The 24248-nt window shown below is 39.4% G+C and overlaps 1 protein-coding gene across 50 annotated transcripts in view; it reads left to right on the top strand.

Annotated features, from left to right (window-relative positions):
* PRKN (parkin RBR E3 ubiquitin protein ligase) overlaps positions 1–24248 on the top strand; it is a 1227412-nt gene that overhangs the window by 232076 nt on the left and 971088 nt on the right. For all 50 annotated transcript variants that reach the window (XR_015133424.1, XR_015133426.1, XR_015133425.1 and 47 more), the window contains one exon: positions 6052–6215. Coding sequence is in view for 36 of the 50 variants with exons in the window: in XM_086318619.1 (XP_086174745.1) it covers positions 6052–6215 (164 nt within the window). In the remaining 14 variants the exon portion in view is untranslated. The remainder of the gene's footprint in view (positions 1–6051; positions 6216–24248) is intronic.

Raw genomic sequence — 24248 nt, 5'->3', positions numbered from 1 at the left:
CTCATCATGTCTGTCGAGCTGGTGATGCCATCCAACCACCTCATCTTCTGTTGTCCCCTTCTCTCACCTTCAATCTTTCCTAGAGTCAGGGTCTTTTCAAATGAGTCAGCTCTTTGCATCAGGTCGCAAAAGTATTGCAATTTCAGCTTCACCATCAGTCCTCCCAATGAATATTCAGGACTAATTTCCTTTACGATTGACTCGTTGGATCTCCTTGCAGTCCAAGGGACTCTCAAGAGTCTTTTTCAACACCACAGTTCAAAAGCATCAATTCTTCGGCACTCAGCTTTCTTTATAGTCCAACTCTCACATCCATACATGACTACTGGATAAACCATAGCTTTGGCAAAGTAATGTCTCTGCTTTTTATATGCTCTCTAGATTGGTCATAACTTTTCTTCCAAGGCACAAGTGTCTTTTCATGGCTGCAGTCACCATCTGCAGTGATTCTGAAGCCCCAAAAGATAAAATCTCTCACTGTTTCCATTGTTTCCCCATCTATTTGCAGTGAAGTAATGGGACCAGATGCCATAATCTTGGGTTTTCTGAATGTTTTAAGTTATATGATATAAATAATAGCCTTAAAATAGTAACACTATTCTGGATCCTGTAAGAATACAATAAAAGTTTTTGTACATAAATCACTTAACATTGAACTGTGGTTCCAAAAATGCTATATACTTCTAGAGATTTGTTCTTCACCAGTACTCATTGGTTATAGGACTAGATTACTGTAGACTAAATTATATTAGAAAAGAGTAGGACTCAAAACAGTGACATTATTTGACTTTTATTTTTTAAAGGAAATTGTCGAAGTCAAAATCTATCCTCTGCAGCAAGCAGATAATTTTGCAATCGTGTCATTCTGGTGGTTAATAAAATGGTTGTTTTCATGGTGCTATTTCCTAGAGCTTCTGTCTCACAAAATCTTGTTCATTTCCCTAATGTGCAACACTTTGAATGATGGGCTACAAAATAAGGGGCAGGGGGAGGTCATCATGGCCCAAATAGGGGATTTCTGCCAGTTGAGTTTGATCTGTGACTAAAGCCTGGATGGGTCCCATAGTTAACCACAGTTCTCAGCTCTGCTTGATGCAAGTTCAGCATCACGGTTTAAGGCTTCGTTCTCCAGTGGAGGCCTGTGTTTCCATTGTCAGTTGAAGTTAGGGCCTTAAGAGCCAGAGAGTAGATTCACAGTTGGTTCTTTTAGGGAAATTGGGTGCATCTATGCCTGATCCTTACCTCAATGCATTTGTTGTTGTTATTCTTTATATCTGTTGTGTAGAAGGGGTAACTTTAGTAAATGTTGCAGTTAGCTTTCTTCTAACATTTTCCTTTGAACTTAGAAGTCACCTTTTTGATCAAATAGCAAGTGCTTCCTATCCCTTAATTGTTGATTTTGCATTTGTTACTTTCCCCTCCTCCCCACGTGTTCGTCAGATTATAATAGTGGCTCTTTTTCAAAATAAGTGTTTACTTTTTTCTTAAAATATCAACAGTTTTCAAGTGCTGGTCAGACTTTCATCTCCTATGTACTTTAATCCTACACTGTAGATGTTCTTGTTGAATCATACTTTGTGTTTTTCTCAATTTAAGAAAAAAGTAATTAAAGTTCAAGTTTAGAGCATACAATAAAATACCCAATTTGGAAACTCATTCATCTAGGAAGTGTGTTAAATTTTTTCACTAGCAGAGTCCTATGAAAAATGCCTAATATGCTGCAGCGTTTTTGAAAATGTTTTAAATTATGACAGCAAGAAATTAGGAGTATAACAAATTTGATGTTATGAATACTGAAGATATACTATGTGATTTTTGGGAGGTTAATTTCACCTTTATGTAAGTATTTTGAGATTCTCATAGAAGTTGTTAAGTACATGTTCAATAGAGTTTTTGTGAGCCAATTCTATAGCTTTAGGAACATAGCAATTGGTCCTAAGAATTAGATAACTATGGACTCATATTGTTCTGAGAATTATCTGACGTAGAAGGTTGTGAGAGAGTTGAATTTTAAAATAAGATAAAGTAAAAATCATGGTGAATGAAAATTTCCCATATTAATACATTAAATTACCCAAGAATTATAAGACATGCAGCTTGGATAATGCAACCCTAGGTGGGCAGTCAGAAAAGAAGAGATCAAGCAGAACCCTGGGCACTCTGAAATCAGTAAGAAAGTATGTCCTGTGTTGTAGAAGGAAACCAGGAGGACTTAGTGGCAGATGCTTAGAGAAGAGTGAAAAGTGCTATTAGATCAAGGGCTAATTATTGCTGATTATTCCCAAATGGCCAAATATGAAAAACATAGAAAAGCAACCATTGATTGAAAATATGGAGGTCATACCAAGAGCAGTCTTTAAGACTTCAAGAGTAGGTTAGTTAAAGAATGCAATGGAAAGAAATGGAGAGTTAACAACAATAAGAAGTTCACAGTAGATTTTTCTGAGCATAGATGTGGGATAAGGAATGGAAGGGAATCGGAGGACAAGTTGTGTCTGCTTGGGGCTGGTGATACTAGAGTGATGTTTCTTAAAGGTAAAGAAGAAACTGCCTTACCAAGGGACATTCAGAGATATGTAGGGTTACTTTTGGTTGGCACAATTATTAGAGTATGCTCCTGGTATTTACTGGGCTGCAGCTGGAGCTGAACAGCCTATAGATGTGATAAGGGCATTCTTTTTTGAGAAGGAACTGTCTTGCCCTAAAAGTGTTGATCCCATTTATACACTGATGGTAGTGGTCTGTCTTGAGCTGTGCTTTTGTTTAATTCACTCAACAAATATTTTAGTTGACCAAATACCTGCTATGTACTTGATCAGTCTTTCCATGATAAATTCATAGTCTATTTCTGAATTGTTGCTCAACAATATTCATTTATATAGTATTGATATGATTTATCCAAGTTGAGTTTAGGCTCACAAATTTTAGTTTTCTATTTATGAGGAAAACCAAAGGGTTTTAGATAGTAATGTTTTCATTAGTGGCACAGAATTATCTAGTATTTATTTTGCAGATTTTTTTTACCCCTTTAGTTTTCTTTATACTTCTTTTCCTTAGGGTGGAATTCTCATGATTTGAACCTCTAGAGAAAATCAGCAACTTTAGATCTCCTTAAATATTTCTCCCTTTTAAAAAAATTATTATATTGGGGTATATTTGATTAATAATCTTGTAAGAGTTTCAGGTGAACAGTGAAGGGACTCAGCCATACATATACATACAACATTAATTTGTTTAATGTTGTGCTTTTTTGCACTTTACTTTCACTTGCTTTCTGTTCTTTTCCTAGCCTTTTCGTTTGTCTTTGTTTATATTGATATTGGCATTTAAGGCTACAGAGTTTCCTCTGATTACTTCTTTCAATGAATTTTATTTATTTAACCCTTTTAAAAATAGCTTTTGTATGGTTTTTCGACTGCTTCTTCCCCATTTTTACTTCAAAAAAAAAAAATCTATTCACACTACCAGAATATCAATTTGGAACTCAGACCATAGCTTTTGTTCCTTATAGTCACTCACTGGTCACCATGTCTTCTCTGATGAATTGGTTGCCTTATGGTCTCTGATCTAAGGATACCAAGAATATACTTCAAGGGCTTCCAATATATTTTTATTTTGCCTCCTCTCACTTTCAACAGCGTCACATGGCATCTACTTTAACGTATATCAAAAGCACCTTTTCCTCTGTAATTTTTTTTTTTTTTATCAGTTTTCTTTATTTGGGACACTTTTGTCACAGTTCTTATCCTTTCTAAATATTTTCTGTGCTGGTAAAATATGTCAGGTCTTTGTGCTTGTAGTGCATCTCTGGCACTTAACCTCAGTTTGGTATCTTTTGTATCTCACTGTGTCTTATAACTATTGTTCATTGTTCTTTGCTCTTAGCACTTGGCTGCAGCTTTTACTTTCAATCTCATTTCTACTGCTAACCTGTACAGAGGCCGTCTGATGTATGGTATAAAGACTTTTTGCTGTTGTGTTTTACACACACACACACACACACACACACGTACAGTCATAAGGAAAAGGAATGTGGACTTTTCTTCTGAGAATAGTTTAGGCAGTGTGCTTTAGGAGAAATGGAATAGCGTTTAGAGGTAGTTTGAAGTGAATTTAAATTGTGATTCCATTACAAAGTAACTGATGTCCTCAGAAAAGTGATTACAATTGTCAAGGCCTTCATTTACTTTTCTTTTAAATAAGGATACTAATAGTGACCTTACCAGATCATTAGGAAGCTTAAAAATGGCCTATGTAAGGTACAATTTCTACCATGTAGTAATTACTTGACTATTATTGGTATTGTAAATATTATTTAATTATGATTATTATTTGGTGGATCATCTCACATATTGAGAACTACTGAGTGCTAATGCTCCATTTAAAGAAGATATAGCAGAAAATTAACTGTAGTGCCTGGCCTTGAGGAGTTTATGAACTTTCATAGAAGGTAGGAAGACATATACAAATATCCATTTTTTAAAAGTCATTGTGGGATTGTTGTAAACACTATAAGTATTATTAATGTATCATAGAACACTCTCTGTGCTTTATAAATATTTTGAAGATTAGGGAACTGAGAGTTAAAGAGTGAAGGTTAGTATGTTCACCCTAGTCCCCTAAGCTGATAAGGGACCTATAGGATTGGCGACTAGTTCCTCTCAGTTTGGAGGGTGTATTTATCTCCTGTGTTGTACTGCATCCCTGAGAAATTGTGGCAAGCCTCACAAGATGTACATAGTAACAGCCCCTGAATCCTGAAGAGGTGAACTCAGTCCTGATGCAGCTGACAGTGAGTGGCCTCTGGGAGGAGGTCATGTCTTAGATGGATCCTGGGGTGAATGGGCTTTCAGCAGGCAGCCGTGAGGAAGGGCGTGTCATTGAATGAAGGTAAGAGGCAGGGGCAGGAGTTTTCTGTGGTCTGTGTTTTGGGGGCATTTAGTTTAAAAGCTTTAAGCCTTTAAAATTTTTGAGGGCTGTGACACGGTGGAGCTCTAGAATAAGGTTTACTTTGCTGAACAATGTAGGACATTCTGAAAGTGAAAGGAGAATATTAAGACTTCAGTTGTGTTTCCCTGGTGGCTCAGTTGGTAAAGAATCTGCCTGCAATGTGGGCGACCTGGCTTAGATCTCTGGGCCAGGGAAGCTTCCCTGGAGATGAGAATGGCAGCCCACTCCAGTATTCGTGCCTGGAGAATTCCATGGGCAGAGGAGCCTGGTGGGTTGCACTGGGACCTGCAGTCCATGGGGTCACAAAGTGTTGGCCCCGACTGAGCGACGAACACACACACAGGACTTCAGTTGGGAGGCTATTGCAAGAATCAAGACGTGATTTGATAAGCACTGTGACTGGAGGAATGCAACGGAAAGGACAGACGCAAGAGCCTTGGAGGAGGTGGATGGCATTGGCAGCAAGAAGACATGGGAGAGGCTGCAAGGCTCCAGCCTGGGCCTTGAGGAGAATAGTGGTTCCAAGAAAAATGGTATCTTTCAAAAGACGTTTCCGTAAGACCCCGTGGAGCCTTTTGGCTGGGGCCACCAATGAGGGCTTGGGCTCTTAGACACAACCTCGTGCCTTCACTCTAGTTCAGAAAGTGGTTTGATTTCTTTCCACTGCTATACCATGAGTGCCAGCGCGATGCCTTTGATTTTTTATTAAGGGGGATGCTGTAGAGGCCCTGTGAGTTTGTACAGGCTGTCAGAGCTGAATCGCCTGGATAAACTCTTGGGAATCTCACAATTCCAATCAAGCAAGTGTTCTGCTTGAGTCCCCCCTGTTTTGCAGGACGGATGTCAAAGGGAGCATGCAATTTTGTTTGTGGGTCACTGACTAATATATGAAAGGGAAATCCCATAGGATAACTCCATTTTTCTCCAAATGTTGCTCCATAGCCTTAAGCTTTATAAGTGAAAGAAAATGCAGACTGCTTATCAAAGGGCAGGAGAGGGGCAAATCAATTCAGAAATGTTGCATTGCCATTAAGGATTGTGATTAAATGCAATTGCCATTTGAGGGTTTTGACTAAAGCTTCTTTTTTGTTTTTTGGCCAGTGTTTGTCAGGTTCAACTCTAACCACGGGTTCCCAGTGGAGGTCGATTCTGACACCAGCATCTTCCAGCTCAAGGAGGTGGTTGCTAGGCGACAGGGGGTTCCAGCTGACCAGCTGTGTGTGATTTTCGCAGGGAAGGAGCTCAGGAATGACTGGACAGTGCAGGTGAGTCTCCCTTGGTGGAGGGCTCCTGGGCTGCGGCCTGCCCCATTGCTTATGCAGCTTGCGCTGCCAAGCTGACATTCATGCCTGAGATCTAATAGAATAAATAGCGCCTAGGGATTCCTTGAACTTTACTCCACACCGCTTCATTAATTCTGACCTTCTTAATTATGCATTAAAACAGCAAGCAGGTACCGATCGGAAGAACAACTGTGACTGGGAGAGAAAGGAGAGAGAGAGAGAGAGAGAGAGCACAGACTGGGCTTAGTGAATAAATGTTTACCGACTACAGCCGCAGCAAGGCACCGTTTCTGGGTGTGTTCAATTTCTACCGTACTTATTCCACTTGAATCTTAATGAAGGAGTCACAGAAATTGTCCCAGATCCGGCTGCTCAGTCATGTGCCGGGAGGGATCTGTAACCCAATTCTGACCCCTGGAGGATGGTCCCGGGTCTGCCGCCGCAGCTCAGGATGGGAGGAGGTTTTGGGGCTCAGGGCCTTGGGAGCAGACTGGAGAGCTGCCTGCCCATCAGCGCCCCAGCCGGCGGTGGAGGAAGACGCACGCACCGCGGACGTCCACCTGTGCGTTTAATTTCTCCAAGTTTCAGTAACATGTTCCCCAGAATGGGCCGCTGAAATGTTGGAGAGGGTGCAGCCAGTGTTTTTCTTTCCTGTCCCTGATGCTTTGAGGGCACCTCGGGGCTCCTCATAGCATCAAAGCGCTGTATCTTTTCATGGGGTGGGGGTGGGGCTTCATTCCCAGCTGGTATTTCCGCAGGGGAAGGCGTGAACTGCGTAGGCGACTGGGGAGCAGTGCCTTCCTCTGGGAGTGGAGACCTGTTTTGTGTTGGGGAAGCCAGCAAACAGGCCTCCATACGGATTGAAGTCATTCTCTGAGAAAGTATGAAAAACCAGTTGCTTTCTGTGGACGGTTCAGGTGATCCTGAAGAACCCCAAACACATTCCCCGCTCCATCCCCTTTTTTTCACCAGCACAGATGAGTTTCATTTCTGCTTGCAGCTGTTTGGGGGGCTGCTCTTGAGAACAGTGGTGGTGGTGCGATGCTGTGTCTCTACCCGAAGTCCCTACTTTATTGACATTCTATCGCTGTCTCTTTCTGGTGATGATATTTACTGCTTTGCGAAAGGGTTTCGGATCTGGGTGTAAGAGAGACGCTATGGAAATGTGAATTGCCCCCTCCTTCTCCAGCATCTCTTCTCTGACAGCAGTCTGCTAGGCTCACTGTGCACACAGGGTGCTGTGCTTTGCTTTTAGGCAATTTATTTTTATAAGGCAAGTACCTGTGCTGAAAAGTGTTTTGGTGTTTTTTTTTTTATTTCAATCAACTAGAAAGCTTTTTTTACTGTACTTGCCAAACTCTAAAGCCAAGAATGTTCCCATCATAAATTATTTTAAAACAACTTCTTGAACCAAAATATTTTATGTTATCCAAAGTTTTCAGGTTCTAAAGTTTCTCACCTGTACCACTGGAGGGGATAGGTTATACCGATTACTATAGACAATTGATTTATACAAATGGATAGATACAAATGTAGGTATCTGGATGGATTCATTAAGATTCTTGATTTTAACAAACACTTCCAGTATTCTGGGCTTCTGAGGGGATCCCAAAGAAAGGCAGTACCCACTGCTGTTTTCTTAGAGACTGCTGTTTACTTAGGCCCTCTAAAATCAACAATAATACTAAATTGAACTACATAGGTTAAAAATATCAGCGATTTCATGTGGCTCAAACTAATAGCTATAACATAAGCATGTCAAACACGGTAACTGCCATGTGAAAACTGAAATATAAGTATTACGAAATTTTAAAGGTGTAGGAGAAACAGCTGAGTGAAAGTCACCAATAAAGACTTCTGGGTGAGTTGAAACTCAAGTGGGATTCTGGAGATAAGAATGAGCGTGAGAGGTGTGTGGGAGCAAGCATAGGGTCCTATTCCTGTAGAACCTAGAGGAGATGTGAAGGTGGGTGACAAGGGAATTGGGAGCTGTAATTTACAAAGCTTTGACCCGTGTGACACTGAGGTTTCGTGAGAGGAGATGGAGAACAAAATAAGATGCCCTGGAGGGAAATGCGAGTCTGGAGATCCTGTTTCATCACTGGCAGGAGTTTCACAGATTACAAGAGTTAATGCCAGGGGGAGATGCTGACACATGGTCATGTGGAGGTGTGGAGCTCAGGGCTTGCTTTATGTTTGAGGACTCTCTGCGTGGGGGAAGTACTGCAGTAACTGGAACAGATTCAGTTGCCAAGGTGCAGAGTGTACGGCACAAGCAGTTCCTTGGGTAACAGGAGAGGAGCCGGTATAGGAGGCATTGTCCATCCAACTGACATGTTCATAGATAATTTGGGAAAGAAAATTACTAGTAAAGAATGCATGTGCTGTGAAAACACGGAGGATGAGGAAGAAAAGAGCCTTTGGACTTGGTGACAGTGGTGGTGACTCAGGGACCTTCGGTCCAGGACTGTAGTTGGAGAAAGCCAGCTTGCATGGATTCAGCATGAATCACGGGCCTTTGTCACAGGCACAGCTCATCTGGTCATCAAGGGGAAGGGGAGACAGGGAGTTCATGGAGGAGCAGCAGTTCCCGCGCTGTGTTGTTCCTTTCACAGCCCTTGACTGTGTGCATGGCTGACTTTGATACGGTTGTAATCGGTGTGAAAATGCAATTTTATGTAGTGAATTTCTTTCCCTTAACATTATGTCATAGGCTTTTTCCGTGATGTTGTGTATTCATTTCTAAGTGTCTAGATGATCTTCTATAATAAGAGTGTTTGAAAGTGAAGTCGCTCAGTCGTGTCCGACTCTTTGCAACCCCATGGACTGTAGCCCACCAGGCTCCTCCGTCCATGAGATTTTCCAGGCAAGAGTACTGGAGTGGGGTGCCATTTCCTTCTCCAGGAGAGCTTCCCAACCCAGGGATTGAACCTGGGTCTCCCGCATTGTAGGCAGACGCTTTACCATCTGAGCCACCAGGGAAGCCAACACATATAGGGAGCATCTAGTTTTTAATATTACAAATTAAGGCAAAATAATTTTTTAAACGGTATCTAATATACTTAGAGAATATGGCCTCTGCGTTTCAGTTTGCATGAAGTATCTCTTGGTGTGTCCAATTTTCTTGAAGAGATCTCTAGTCTTTCCCATTCTGTTGTTTTCCTCTATTTGTTTGCATTGATCACTGAGGAAGGCTTTCTTATCCCTCTTCGCTATTCTCTGGAGCTCTGCATTCAGATGGGTATATCTTTCCTTTTCTCCTTTGCCTTTCACTTCTCTTCTTTTCTCAGCTGTTTGTAAGGCCTCCTCAGACAACTGTTTTGCCTTCTTGTATTTCTTTTTCTTTGGGATGATTTTGGTCACCACCTCCTGTATGATGTTATGAACTTCCGTCCATAGTTCTTCAGGCACTCTGTCTATCGGATCTAATTCCTGACTCTATTTCTCACTTCCACTGTATAATTGTAAGGGATTTGATTTGGGTCATACCTGAATGGCTTTGTGGTTTTCTCCACTTTCTTCAATTGAAGTATGAATTTTACAATAAGGAGCTGGTGATCTGAGCCACAGTCATTTCCCAGTCTTGTTTTTGCTGACTATGTAGAGCTCCTCCATCTTTGGCTGCAAAGAATGTAATAAATCTGATTTCGGTATTGACCATCTGGTAATGTCCATGTGTAGAATCTTCTCTTGTGTTGTTGGAAGAGGGTGTTTCCTATGACCAGTATATTCTCTTGACAAAACTCTATTAGCTTTTGTACTACTTCAGTTTACTCATTTGTAAAACTGAATTAATAATAATACCTCTCTCATTGGGATTTTGTGAGGACTAAGTTAATTTATGTAAAACTCTTAGAGCAGAGTATGACATATAGTAAACACTGTCTATATAGTAGCATTTATTAGCATCATCACTATCATAGTTGTTATTATTGTTTTTATTATTATCAGGGTCTAAGTGATCACCTTAAATAATGTGACAACTCTTCATCATGAATTATGATGAGTATATTTGCAATGATTTAAACAGTTAAGGCAATGATAATAGGATGTATATTTTACTGGGGTAGTAAAATGTGTGTGTGTGTAATATTTATACATTTTAACTGAAAATAACTTTGTGGAGTTTATAAATAGATGTTTGACCTTCACATTTATAGGCTTTACTTAGAATAGTAGAATTTGAATTCAGAAAACTTACAAAGACGACTATTCCTCAGATATTTACTAAAAATAGACACCTATGGCTGTGCTGTTCAGCAAAGATTCATCACGACATTATGGCTTTTAAAATGTATTTTTATAAAGCAGATATCTGCCACATACTCTATTTGTTAGAAGTAAATTGGAAAGACCTATACATTTTTCCTACTTCATAAACAGTGGTTCTGTCCATGTTTTTATTATTTTCCTTATGCTGACAAGTATGTAATATAAAATATTGGTGTTTGACATATTATTCACAGTGAACTGATATTTTTTTCTTTGACGGTTCTTGTAACAGAGTATTCAGGGACTATTCAAATGTCACCCTTTCTCCTACCCTCCAGTTCTAACACATTGCGTATCAAGAATCCCTGAATCACCTTTACATAATCATCAATTTATTCCTCAAAATTATACATGGAAATTAAGGTTCTAACATAGCTGTATATGCCAAAACTGATAAAATTTTCAATTAGACTAACCGTTAAATTACAGGGACTTGAGAATTTAGATAACATTTTTGTTTGAGCAGAATTCACTGTATTCACATTAGCTTTATTATTATTAATATTATCAGTATAGGTTATTAACCAAGTGTATTAGTTAGAGATCTCCAGAGAGACAAAATAGATAGGTAGATAGATAACAAAGAATTGGTTGCACAGATTTGGAGGCTGACAAGTCCCTAAATCTGTATCTGTCAGCAAACTTAAGTTTCATTCAGAGTCTGAGGACCTGTAAACTGAAGAGGTTATGGAGGTGTTCCTGTATGAAGGCTGGTAGGCCTGCAACTCAGGAAGAGCTAATGCTTCAGTTCAAGCCAAAGGCTGTCTACCACCCCACCCCCTCGCCAAAAAAAAAAAAAAAAAAAAAACCATGTCCCAGCTAGATGGCCATTGGGCAAGAGGAATTCCCTCTTACTTGTGGGAGGGTCAGATGTTTTCTTCAGACCTTAAACTGAGCGAATGGGGTCCATGTGCATTGAGGAGATACATCTGATTTACTCAGTGTACTGATGCTGGTATTAATTTCATCTGAGCACAGCTAGACTGACATCTGACCAAATATCTGGACAGTCCATGGCTCAGACAGACACACAAAATTAACCATCACAACCAGGATATGAGAAACTTCAGTATATTTAACTAGTGTGTAATAATGAATTAGATTTTCCAAGTAGAACATAAAATATGACTGTTTATTTTACATAGAAATGTTTGCGTTATAAAAGGGTTCATTCAGATGAATGGTCAAAAACTCCTTTTAGTAAATATTCAATTTAATGATGTTTACAAGTATATACACATTTGGAGACCATCATTTCGTGAAATAGGTCATTTTTGCAAGAAGTATTAAAAGACATCAGTTTATTACCCCTATTAAGCTTTGTAATATGACAAGGTCTGAATTTGGAAGATCAGAGACATTAAGATTTTAATAGCTTGTAAATATTAAAAATAAATGACCCTAAGAAGCCAAATTATTTAATTGGCTATGTTTTAGTGATACACAATACGTGTTTCAAAATTTGTGAGTAATGATAAGTGACGTTCCCTGACAAAGTAAACTGTGTCCATTTTTAAGAATATTTACCTATTTTAAAAAATATTATGTGTTGTTTTGGTCATATCTCTAATGAACCTGCTAAATTTTCAAACTTCAAAGACTTCACACAAGAGCCTTGTGAATACCCTATGTGTTTTTTCAACTGCCTCGAATGTAAGTAAATGTTGTTTAGCTGAAGTTTTGAAAGTTGATGTTTTCTTAATATCCTTCAGATTTTTTCCAATATTATCATTTCCCACTTCATAAACTTAGGTTTTATTTTTCTGATTATAGAATTAATATGTGATAGTTATAAAAATTCAAATGATAGGGAAAAGTGTACAAGGAGACCTGTAATTCGGCTTATATGTTTTTATATTTAATAATAATCTTTTTCTTTATTGGCTAATAGGTATATCACACATTTAATCTTATAATTTTTTTCCTTCATTTATATAAAATTCTATTATATTGGATTATAAGCTCAAGTATACCTGTGGATTATTAAAAAGCAAACTATTTATGTTTCTACAACATTTGTTGTGTCACAGTTTAGTGACTTAGATGTTGAGAAGCTGGTGAGTTGTTTCCATGCAAGTGTTGTACTGCAGACTAATGAGTTATATGTCTAACTGCAAGTTTGATGGTTGTGAATTATTAAGGTATGCAATTAGCCAAATATTAGTGTTCCTTGATATTCTTATACAGTGTTAGAACACATGTTTACAATCGTCTAGTGCTATGGCAACCCACTCCAGTGTTCTTGCCTGGAGAATCCCAGGGAGGAGGAGCCTGGTGGGCTGCCGTCTATGGGGTCACACAGAGTCGGACATGACTGAAGCAACTTAGCAGCAGCAGTGCTACTATTATAGATGGTATTTGCATTAGTTGTTCAGTCATTTCCAACTCTTTGCAACCCCATAGACGGCAGCCCACCAGGCTCCTCTGTCCATGGAATTCTCCAGGCAAGAATACTGGCATGAGTTGCCATTCTCTTCTCCAGGGGTTCCTCCCGACCCAGGGATCCAGTCAGAGTCTCTTAGGTCTCCTGCGTTGGCAGGCAGATTCTTTACCGCTAGCGCCACCTGGGAAGCCCCAGAGATGCTATACTTTACACTGTAAAGCACAGAAAGTGTAATGAGAAGTTGCTGCTGAGAAAAAGAATGTGAACCAGCATATGAGCTGCTTTCCACAAAGAAAGGCTGAATAAAAGCCTCGGTGTACTGAAGAGAAGGTGGAATGCCCGGGGGACGCAAACACTGGTTGGGATTCTCCCACCTGCTTTTACTTTCTGTATATTTTTTCATAATGATCATAGATAATGTGACCATTATAGCTTGGTATACAAAATGGAGCACATCGTATGTGAAGGATGGCTCTATTAATGATTATTCCAGGAAAAAAAAAAAAGTGGATGCTGACAGTGCCCTGGGAAGACAGAGACAAATGGTCACCCCAGGAGTCGGGCAGTATTTCTCACATTTAAGAGTCTCAATTTCTTCTAGAAAGAAATTGTTTTTTGGTGCCTTTTGCCAAGCACCTGGGAATTTATAGCTTAAGACCATAATCTTGTTTTGAAAATATTTATATTTTAAAAAGTACTTTCATCTTTTCAAATGGTAAAATATATTTTTTAATGTTATAATCCATCTGATATCACAACATTTTGATCAGTTTCATAGAATCGTCAGTTCCTGAAGGATATGTCCATAGGCCAGTTGGAGAAGCACCGTTTGAGTATAATTATTTTCTTTGTACACTAATATGTTCTATTTTGTTATCAAGAAGATTTTAATAGCTTTAAGGGCTTCCCTTGTGGCTCAGCTGGTTGGTAAAGAATCTGCCTGCAATGTGGGAGACCTGGGTTCAATCCCTGGATTGGGAAGATCCTCTGGAGAAGAGAAAGCCTACCCACACCAGTATTCTGGCATGGAGAATCCCATGGACTGTATAGTCCATGGGGTTGCAAAGAGTCAGACACGACTGAGCAACTTTCACTTACTTACTTAACGAAGTAAATAAAAATGGCAAAAATAGAGGCCTCAGCAAATATGTCATCTGGCACAAATTTTATATCTGGGAACGTGGAATACATAGACTTTTACCTACTCCTCTTGGTAAAACTGTGGACATTACACATAAAACAAACATAAAGATGCTGAAAGGAAGAAAAAGGAATGCAAACTAGTTCAAAACCTCAGGGCCCAAGGAATAATATGGGCTTGAATTTCTTCTCCTTTTTTTAAAATCAAATATATTCAGTACTTGAAGCTGGTGAAACTAGCACCTAGAAATGCCATCATGTGCAAAGAGGAAAAAAAGAAAAAAAAATAAAAAGTCTTCTCTCAATCCAAGGAGCAACTTTTATGAAAATATGGAAACCTTTTAGACAATTGCTGTAGTTTGCCAGATAAACACACAGTAGAACTGTGGCCCTACCCTCACCGCCCCCAGTAGTGAGGAGTGCAAGCGCGGGTCCTAGATTGCCCCCTTGTGAGACTGTTACGATGTGCTTTATGTAACTGCTGTGGTCAGAGAAGACTGTTGGAAGGTGAGACTTCCACCTGCTCCTGCCAGCAGCAAGGTTCCCCTCCCCATCACTTCTGAGGTGCTCACAGAAGGGCCCTAGTGGAGAGTCAGGCCTTCGAGCATTTTAAAGCAGTAACAAGACCACTTCTAGCACACTGACAGTGGAGACTGCGTGTGGGGCTGAAATCACCCCCGTAAAGCAATGAGGAGGAGCCCTCACCTCATGGCATGTGTCAACAGATACCAAGCGGGGGACTTGGGCTTCTGTTTCTACTGGCAGTAGTAAGTGGGACCCTGCCTTTTGCAGCTGGAGCAATGTCATAGAAAACAGAAAGTTTAAATAAAAGCCTCATTATGTAAGGACACTTAAAAAGACACTTGCTTCTTAGAAGCAAAGCTATGACAAACCTAGACAGCGTATTGAAAAAAGCAGAGACATTACAAAGAAGTCAACATATTTTTGCATGGAAAAATGCTAACAGAAATTGTTCACCAACACAACTACCCTCTAAGAATGAATGAAGGAAAGAAATTCTTTAATAAGAAAGAAAATGATACAAGAAGGAACTTTGGAACATCAGGAAGGAAGAAAGGAAGAAGGAACACAGTAAGCAAAAATATGGTTAAAGACAATTGACTTTCCTTCTCTTCTTTAGTGTTCTAAATTATATTTCAGGGTTGAAGAAAAATTTATAACAATGCCTTATGTAGTTCTAAATGAAGAAAAACTGTTTAAGACAAATAGAGAGATAAAGGGACATAAAGGGAGTAAGATTTCTATACTTGAACCTATAAAACGTCAACCGCAGCACAATATGGCAAGTCATGAATGTAAAAGCCTGAAGCAACCACTAGGATAGGTGAAAGACTAAAATGCCAAATAGTGACAACACTGAATGCTGGCGAGCATGTGGAGAAACTGGGCCGCTGATATAAAATAGTATAGCCACTCTGGTGGAGAGTATGATGGTTTCTTACAAAACTAAACTTGTATTTCCTATATGACACCAAAACCAGTGTATGAATATTTTGCAGCTTCATCCATATTAGCCCAAATCTGGAACCAATCCAGATGTGTCTCAATAGGTGAAGAGACTGCAGATTGTGGTCCATCCATACCAGTGATAAAAAACACTAAAGCCGCTATTGAAGTAGACAACATTTTGGATGAATTATGCTGAGTGAAAAAAAAGCCAGTGCCAAAAGGTCACATTCCAGACGGTGCCATTAGGTTAGCATTTTTGACAGGAGACATTCGGAGAAATGGAGGAGGAATGAGTGGGTACTAAGGGTAAAGAAGGGTGTGGGCACAGGAGAGAACAGTGTATGGCAGCAACAGGGACAACTGCCCGGACCCTCCTGGTGATGAATGTTCTGTGTCTTGACTGTTACCAGTAATATCATTGTGATGATATACTGTATTTTCTTAAGATGTTGTCATGGGGGGAACAGGTAAAAGAGAACTGGGATATTTCTGTAATATTTCTGACAGTAACTTGTAAATCTACAATATCTCAGTATAATGTTTAATTTTGAAAAAAATCACAGAAAAATTTAATTTCTTCCCTCTTTCCCATAGAAGATCAACAGGCTTTTTATTTACAGCTGTTTTAAAGGAACAGTATTTATTTATGTTAGATTTTTCAGCACAAGAAATTGGAAAATAATTTAATTGATTCTCAGGGACAATGATTAATTCACAATAAAAGTCAATAGGTCAATACAACTTATAAAATTATTAAGGCATCTTTTTTGAATTATTAAAGAGACTACTTAGCACCGTGTAGGTCTAAATCGACATGATTAGTATTTCTTTTCAAAGGCTGTACCGATTATTTCAAATAAATGAAAATATACAGTTCTTAACGATTGGTGCTCTAGTTGTACATTTTCCAAATCGATTTGGGAGTGATACACTGTAGCCTCAGGCAATAAATGAGCAGCTCATGGAACCGTGGTGGATATACTGGTTAGGGAAGACCATGTAAACTTATATACTAGAAGGAACTTAGGGATGAAATGGTTTCATTTATAAGCTGAATTTATTTAACTTTTTATTATAAGAAAAAAAAAAAAAAGGCCAGATTAGAACCTACAGTGAAATTCCACCATGATTTTTTTGTTTTTGTATAAAAGAAACATTCTGCAAATTACAGTATAAATGGCCAACATGTTTTACGTAAAATTCCTTTTTTTCTCTGACTGTAAGACAAAAGGAAGCCAGGTTAGATACCATTATACCGAGAACAATCATTGTACGGTTTCATTGTATTTAAGTGTACCTTCGTGTAAATGAGATCCTCAGACACTTCAGGAAGAAGACAGGAATTTTTCCCAGAGGGTTGATGCGCTACTGGAATTGACTCTTGGCGATATTCATGTGGGTAAAAATGTAGATATCCACTTGAGTTCCTCCAGACAGCTGTTGTGTTACTGTGGCAGCTGACACCTAGTGCAAAGTGTCAGGGTCTAGAATCAAAGGATAATAATCTGCACAAAGCGAGTGCTCATTTCAGAAAGACCCTTATTTTATCTGTTTGTGTCTGGCTATTTATATGTGTCAGAAAGGATCTCAAAATTACTTATCCTCTTTGCATAATTCAGAACCCTCAAAAATGTTATTTTTCTGTTGAAAGGAAGTCTTGACATTGGTGTGCCCCTGCGGACTTATGAAACATCTTTGAGGATTGCCACGGATAAATACAGACTTGAAGGGGAAAAAAAGAGAGATTCTTTTAGCTTGTAAGAGGCCGAGGATACAGAGCCTGTGGATTTATTTAATGGGTTTACGTCTCACAGACGATCCCATTGCCCTTACTGTGCTCAGATTGCAAGGCAGAAAATCTGTGGGGGAGTGAAACTGGATCCACAGCAACCCAATCCTCCTGATCTTAACCTAGGATCTATTTTATTAGCGTAAGAAAGGCAAAGCCTGACTCATCAGAAACCTGACAAAGAGGAGTGATTGCACACTGTGAAATTTGATTACTCTTCACTGAAGTCCTCATTTCAAATATTCTGTTTTGTTTTCTCTGTTATTGGATTAAATTCCATCATGCAATTGACCTGTTTGTTTAAGATTTTATTTAATACAGTTATTATCCTTCCCTAGGGTGGGAGCATCCCCTGGAGAGGGGATTGGCTACCCATTCCAGTATTCTTGCCTGGAGAATCCCATAGATGCAGGAGCCTGGTGGGCTACAGTCCATGGGGTCGCTAAGAATCGGACAGGAATGAGCAAGTAACACTTTGACATCCTTTACAGAGTAATTTAAGACTCAGGAATTTGTCTATGCCATTCACCTTAAAGCTTCTAGACCAGAGATTAATCAGCCACATTCTGCGTTTTGCTTCTTCCCTCTTACTAAGTAATTGTAAGAAACCTGAGATTATTGTCATAGTACAATGAAACTTTTACATGAAAGCACTCTTTAAAGCTTATATATCAAACTCACTTAGATCAGTATGAGAAGATGTATTCTCCTTTGCTTTTGGTTTGTAAGTGTGCTTGAGTCACAGCTGAGTATAAGGAATAGATTAATGGTAAATATTCACACTGCTGCCTTTCATTTTCTAGATATGGAATAATGAGAGATAAAGTCAAAAGTGTAAGAAAATTTATTTTAGTTATAACTTCAGTGGTGCTCATAGGATAGAGAAAGCAAAATTAAATAGGATAGAGAGAGCTTTATTATTTTTTTCTCCAACTGTTAGGTTTAATATTGATAAGAATACAATTGTCTGCAGGCATTTAGCAGCAGAAGTTAAATTACATTAACATTAGTTAAGTCAGGGTTGCCACACTAACGTTTCTAAGGCACTAAAGGGTGTGGTATGAGAATATCTTTTGGCCATATGTTAAAACAGAGGACGCACTCCGACCCGGACTCAAACAGAGGGCAGACTCAGTTAATGGAAGGGCCATATGTTAAAACAGAGGACGCACTCCGACCTGGACTCAAACAGAGGACAGACTCAGTTAATGGAAGCAAAACCTCAAGTACTCCTGATCTGTGAGGCAAGCTCATGACTTAAACAGTGCCAGTAGAGTGCTCTAGTCTTAATTACTTGCAGATTAAAAAAAATTGTTTTATCCATTCGTGCAAATGTATCTTCACATAGACAAAAACACATTCATCCAGGCAATGCGATTCTTTGGAAAGAAAGTTATAAACTTTGTGAATTAATCTGTGTAAACAGTGTTTCATTGAAGGTTTTGAATTTTGTCTTGCCATGATATATTTTCTCTTCTATAGCAGATCTTGATCTATTTGGATTCAGAGACAGCATTCCCATATGATTTAATAGGTAGACTAATTATGGCATAAAGGTCTGCTTTTTAAATTGATGGCAATATTCTGACATTAGAAGCAGAAGTGAGGAATGTGAGAACCCACTGATGTTTATGTTTTGGAGGACATCACAAACTTTGTTTCAAATGTGTGGGCTTTTGAAACTCAATACAGGTTTTGCCAAGGATATTTTCTGTACATTTTATATCCTTACGTATTTCAAAGTGAGTTGAATCTGTGTTTGCATTCCACATATGCATAATTCATCAAACATTGCTCTGAAAAGAGAGAAAAATAAAAAGTTTATCTAAGATATCTCCAATGTTACTTAATACTTGGTCACTAAGAACTTTGGAACCTGTGAGAGTAGGTAACACCTGCTTCCTCAGTTTACCTGTTATCTCCCAGTCAGTTCTTTTCAATAAGGTACATGCTTCTATAGAAGGCTAAATGCCTTTTATATCTATGTTTAGTCCAGTTTTTTTTTTTTTTTTATGATGTCATCTCCAACATACGCCTCTGCCATATATAACAGAGGTGTTAAAACTTCAGGAGTGTCATATACTAGGTAAAATCATTTAGGTAGAATTCTACTCAACTTTCTGATACATGCTTATATTGAAGTGGTTTGAATCACTCAAGTCAGACTTTCTAGGGTGGGCAAATCATTTACATTCTCAAGTCTTTGTTTTTCTCATCTATAAAATGGAGATAGTAATAGTGCTTGTATTTTTATAGGTTTTCTTTGTGTATTAAGTGAAATTATACCTACAAAGGACAGACATAAGCACATTTTAGACTACTATTAATTTACTTTAATGAGTAATTCACAAAAAGAACAGATATTTTCTAATATGCAATAAGTTCATGTTGAAAATTATTTTGCTTTAACACTCCAAAAAGGAACACATTTGCCTCCTTCCAAATTCCTATCCTACACTCAGGCTAACCTCAGGATGGCATCATGTGTATTGTTTTGGGAGCTCTTCTGGTTTAAATCTTAATGATGAATTGTTGTTTTAAGAAAAGAACCTTTTATGAAACGGTAATGTAGTTTACCTTTTTCTTTAATGTGCTGGATATTTCTGGACTATTTTATTTTAGAAACAACTTTACAAGTAAACTTAGTGTTCAAAATCTGTTTAATGAGGGGCACCTAATAATTTGAGATTACTACTTAAGAGTTTGTGAGTCACTCCAATGTAAAACAGAGGGCAAGAAGACGAGGTTTTCTGAAGAGAGAAAAACATTATTCTACCTACGTAAATGACTCATCTTTGTAATGTATAAGCAGATACTTATACAATACTAAATTTACATAACCTAACATTCTGTAGTCCATTTAAAGCTAGATTAAATTTGTATATTTTTTTATCTGTTTTGAGTGCTTTAAAAAGAAAGGATTGATTTCTTATAGGTCAATCTTCATAATTTGCTTATATTGTATATTCAGTTCAGTTCAGTCACGCTGTCGTGTCCGACTCTTTGTGACCCCATGAACCGCAGCACGCCAGGCCTCCCTGTCCATCACCAACTCCCAGAGACTGATGGGAGAGAGCATCAGACCACATCTCTGAATGAATATTGTATCTATAAACTGTGTTTTTATTGAAACTGGAAAATAAAAAATAACATAGAGGATAGACAGTTGTTGATATTTCACACCCTGGTCTCTCATTAAATTTATTTGTGCTTTCGTGATGTATATTCTGCTTACAAGTTCCACCTCTCGCCCTCCACAGCATTCTTAATCACCATCCATCCTCCACAAGGCAACCTTCTGGGTTCTTCCAGCAACTCTAATTGGGTTAAATACAGCAGTTTGCTGGCAAACTGTCTCTCCATAATAAAAAGGCCCAAATGTCGCTTTCGAGGTTCAGTGGTATAAATCCTCTCACTGTGGTCTTTTTCGAGGTTCTGAATGCAGAGTTGGAAAAAAATGTTCGCAGTCCCTTCTTACGAATAGGCATGGGCTGGTTCACCACAGCACCCAGATTCTTTACCCCCAGAGCTGTCTGGACTGTGCTGGAGCAAACACACACCCTTAGTATGATGTGCGTGTTATTGTAGCCCAGTACTTTATTCTGGGATTAGTGAACTGACTTACATAGTTGCATAGTCAGTTTAAACATTTAGCTCTTCTTTATAAGGTCTGCATTTTAGCCAGTTCTCACATTCTGTATTTGTATAAGTGGTTTTTTAAACATTCACTTAATATCATGTTATTGAGACACCATTAAGTCTCATGAGTACCATATAGATCCTGCTTTTAGAAGCAGCCTTACAGCCTGACTGGATGAATATTGTTTGCAACTTACAGAGACCGTCCAGCTGAGTTTGAAGGCAGGTTTTGGTCTTCATTAGCTTTGTGAACTTCACCACATTAGTTAAGCTTTCTATGTGTCAGTTTCCTTCTCTTAAATGGGAAAAGTAGTATTCCTGCCTCACAGGATTGTTATGAGAGTGCGAGATGTGTCTCTATTAGTGAGGGATGTGTAAGTGTCTCTGGTGCATTGCAAGCACTCCTTACAGTCAGTTGCTGAAATTGCAGTCACATCACTGCCCTCCCCCTCCTCACCATCATTCAAGTGCTGCCCAGAGGAGCAGCAAATGGTGTCTAAGGAGAATCAGGAGCTGAGACTTCAGGAGATAATCACGAGTTTCCTGTATGAAAAGGGGTGAAGACATTTTATGCAGAGATAATAAAATACGAAAATAATACTAAGATCTGAACAGTTTAGAAATTCAGTCTTTTTCTGTTACTGACCACAATGAAAGAAGGTGGCAGGCAGTATCGTTAGGAGGGTGGACTGGACCAAGTGCTGAGGAGCCTCGCACATAGCTTTCAGGAATTTAGATGTGATTTTCGATTCTTTTATGGAATGTTTCCCAAGTGTCTACTCTATGTACGTGGTCTGGGTTGATAATCTGGGAGAACAGTGGTAAACAGGATATGCAAGCCCTGCCCCGCTTGTAGGGAGCTTTCTGTTTGGGCGCAGACAACAGGAAGACCCGTAAGTTTCAGGAAGTTACAAGATTGGCTTGTGTAGAGGGTGTGATAGAATACAGGGAGAAGGAAGAAGCAGGTGGTCAGGCCACTTAGGAGACCACCTTCTTCTTGCTTCTCCCTGCATTCTATCACATCCTCTACACAAGCCGATCATGTAACTCCCTAAAGCTCAGCGTGAGCAGTGCTAAGCCGTGAACTCAGGCTGTGATGGGGAAGAAGGACAGGGCATCAAGGGGCCCAAGAGAACCTTGAAGTAGAGTCTACCAGATCAGGCACGTTGGAGGGCATGGCTGTTGTGCATGACAGCTAGGGTGAAGGAGTGACCCCTAAATGAAGGACTTCTGAGTTCTTGTTTCGTGGGTTTGTAATAGCTAACCAAATATGGGTTGAGCTGTTACGGTGGGACTTGTTGTCTTCCAGGGGTGGGCGAGTCACCCCGGGAGCCTACATGCCATGAGCGATAAGGAGTTATTAAAGGTTTTTATCAGAATACCTTGAAGGTGAAAGGCACATGTTCAAAAGGACAACACAGAAAGACGTAAGGGAGTCCAGTGTCTGATGGGTCGTGGAGCCCCTGAACCCGCTTTGGACAGCTTTTGCCAGGTCTTCTTCTTACATGTATAAAAGAAACCCCCCATTTGGTTATGCTTCCATAGGCAGTGTTTTGCTCCATGTACCCAAGCTCAGTCATAACTGTTTAAACTATTACTAACAACAATGGTAAATTTCATATAATGATAAACTCTTAAAATAAATAAAGAGGGGGCATAAAAGTAGGGATACAACCTCATAGTTATGGGAAATTTAAGAAACTTTTCTTGGATGGTGATATCTCAGCTGAGATCCTAAGGAACCAGCCCTGGGAATTTCTGGAGAAAAACATTCCAGGGCAAGGGAATGCAGAGGACCTGGAGTGGAAATTAGTTGGGGATATTTGAGGGCCATAAAGGTCAGTGTGGCTGAACCTGGTGGAGGGAAGGGGATTGACTAGGAGGCAGAGGGAATTGTTTCGAGGAGAGATGATGGGAGCAGAGTGCTAGAGTTGGATGGAGGGATACATCTGTGGTGTTCTAGAGGTTGTTCAGTAGGGCTTACTGATGAGGCATGAGAGAAAGTGAAGATGTACCCGTGGTGCTTTGCGGTGACTTGAATTTTGTAGGGGTTGGGGGGAGGTCAGAGGGAAATCCAGGTGGGAGATGATAATCGCTCAGTCGTGTCCAACTCTCTGCGACCCTACGGACTGTAGCCCACCAGCTCCTCTGTCCGTGGGATTCTGCAGGCAATTGCTGGACTGGGTTGCCATTCCTCCTCCAGGCGATCTTCTCTACCCAGGGATCGAACTCGGTCCCCTGTGTTGCAGGCAGACTTTTTTACCCTTTGAGTCACCAGGGAAGCCCATGTATACTTCCATTAATAGTTGATTCACTTTGTTGGAGATCAGAAACTAACACAACATTGTAAAGCAGGGAAAAGTGAAAGTCGCTCAGTCGTGTCCGACTTCTTTGCGACCCCATGGACTACACAGTCCATGGAATTCTCCAGGCCAGAATACTAGAGTGGGTATCCTTGTCCTTCTCCAGGGGATCTTCCCAACCGAGGGATCGCACCCGGGTCTCCCGCGTTGCAGGCGGATTCTTTACCAGCTGAGCCACAGCGGAAGCCCAAAAGCGTGTATACCTGACTGAAAATAAAAATAATAAATAAATATGACCCACAGATATTTGACTGGAACTGTTAGTTGTTGACGTCACCAGGAACAGGGAAGAGGAAATGAAACAGAGGGATGTTTCAGGGATAAGGGTTTCAAATAAATTTTGCTTAAAGGGTTTAAGGTTTCAAATAAATTTTAAGTGCAGGCGTTTTGCTTATATGAGTCTGTTGTTGACAGTAAAGAATAGACCAGAAATATAAATGGAGGTCTCAGTGTTTGATGGTGCCAGCAAATAACATATAGTGAGACACATTCTTCAATTCAAGTTTATTTGAGAATGTGCACATATACTCCTGTCAAGATGAGTTTTAGATGTAGAATCTAAACAGAGAACTGTAATAGAAATACATAAAAATTATATCAGTGGCTTCAAATTTGATTAGTGTTCTTGTTCTTTTGCAATACCTGACATTAGCAATCTTAATTTTTTGCACCAGTCAGATTTCCATTACATGTCTAAGATGAATAAATGGTTTGTGTATAAACAATTGTATACAGTTCGGAGAGGATATACATTTGTAATTGTTATTGTGGGTACTTCTGGAGGGCGGCGGAGTACAGGGCTAATATAACACACACCAACATGTGCACCATTCAGCTTAAGAAAAAATACAACAAAATAATACAACTACAGTTAAAGTGGGCTCCCCTCATGACTCAGTGGTAAAGAATCTGCTTGCCAAGTGGGAGACAACGGCTTGGATCCCTGAGTCAGGAAGATT

This window comes from Bos grunniens, chromosome 9 (genome assembly GCF_055505025.1).
Source record: "Bos grunniens cultivar Pamir isolate PY7600 chromosome 9, Bosgru_T2T1.0, whole genome shotgun sequence".
Classification (NCBI taxonomy): Eukaryota; Metazoa; Chordata; class Mammalia; order Artiodactyla; family Bovidae; genus Bos; species Bos grunniens.
The sequence above is the reverse complement of the archived record's forward strand: the minus strand, read 5'-3'. Positions and strand labels throughout refer to the sequence as shown.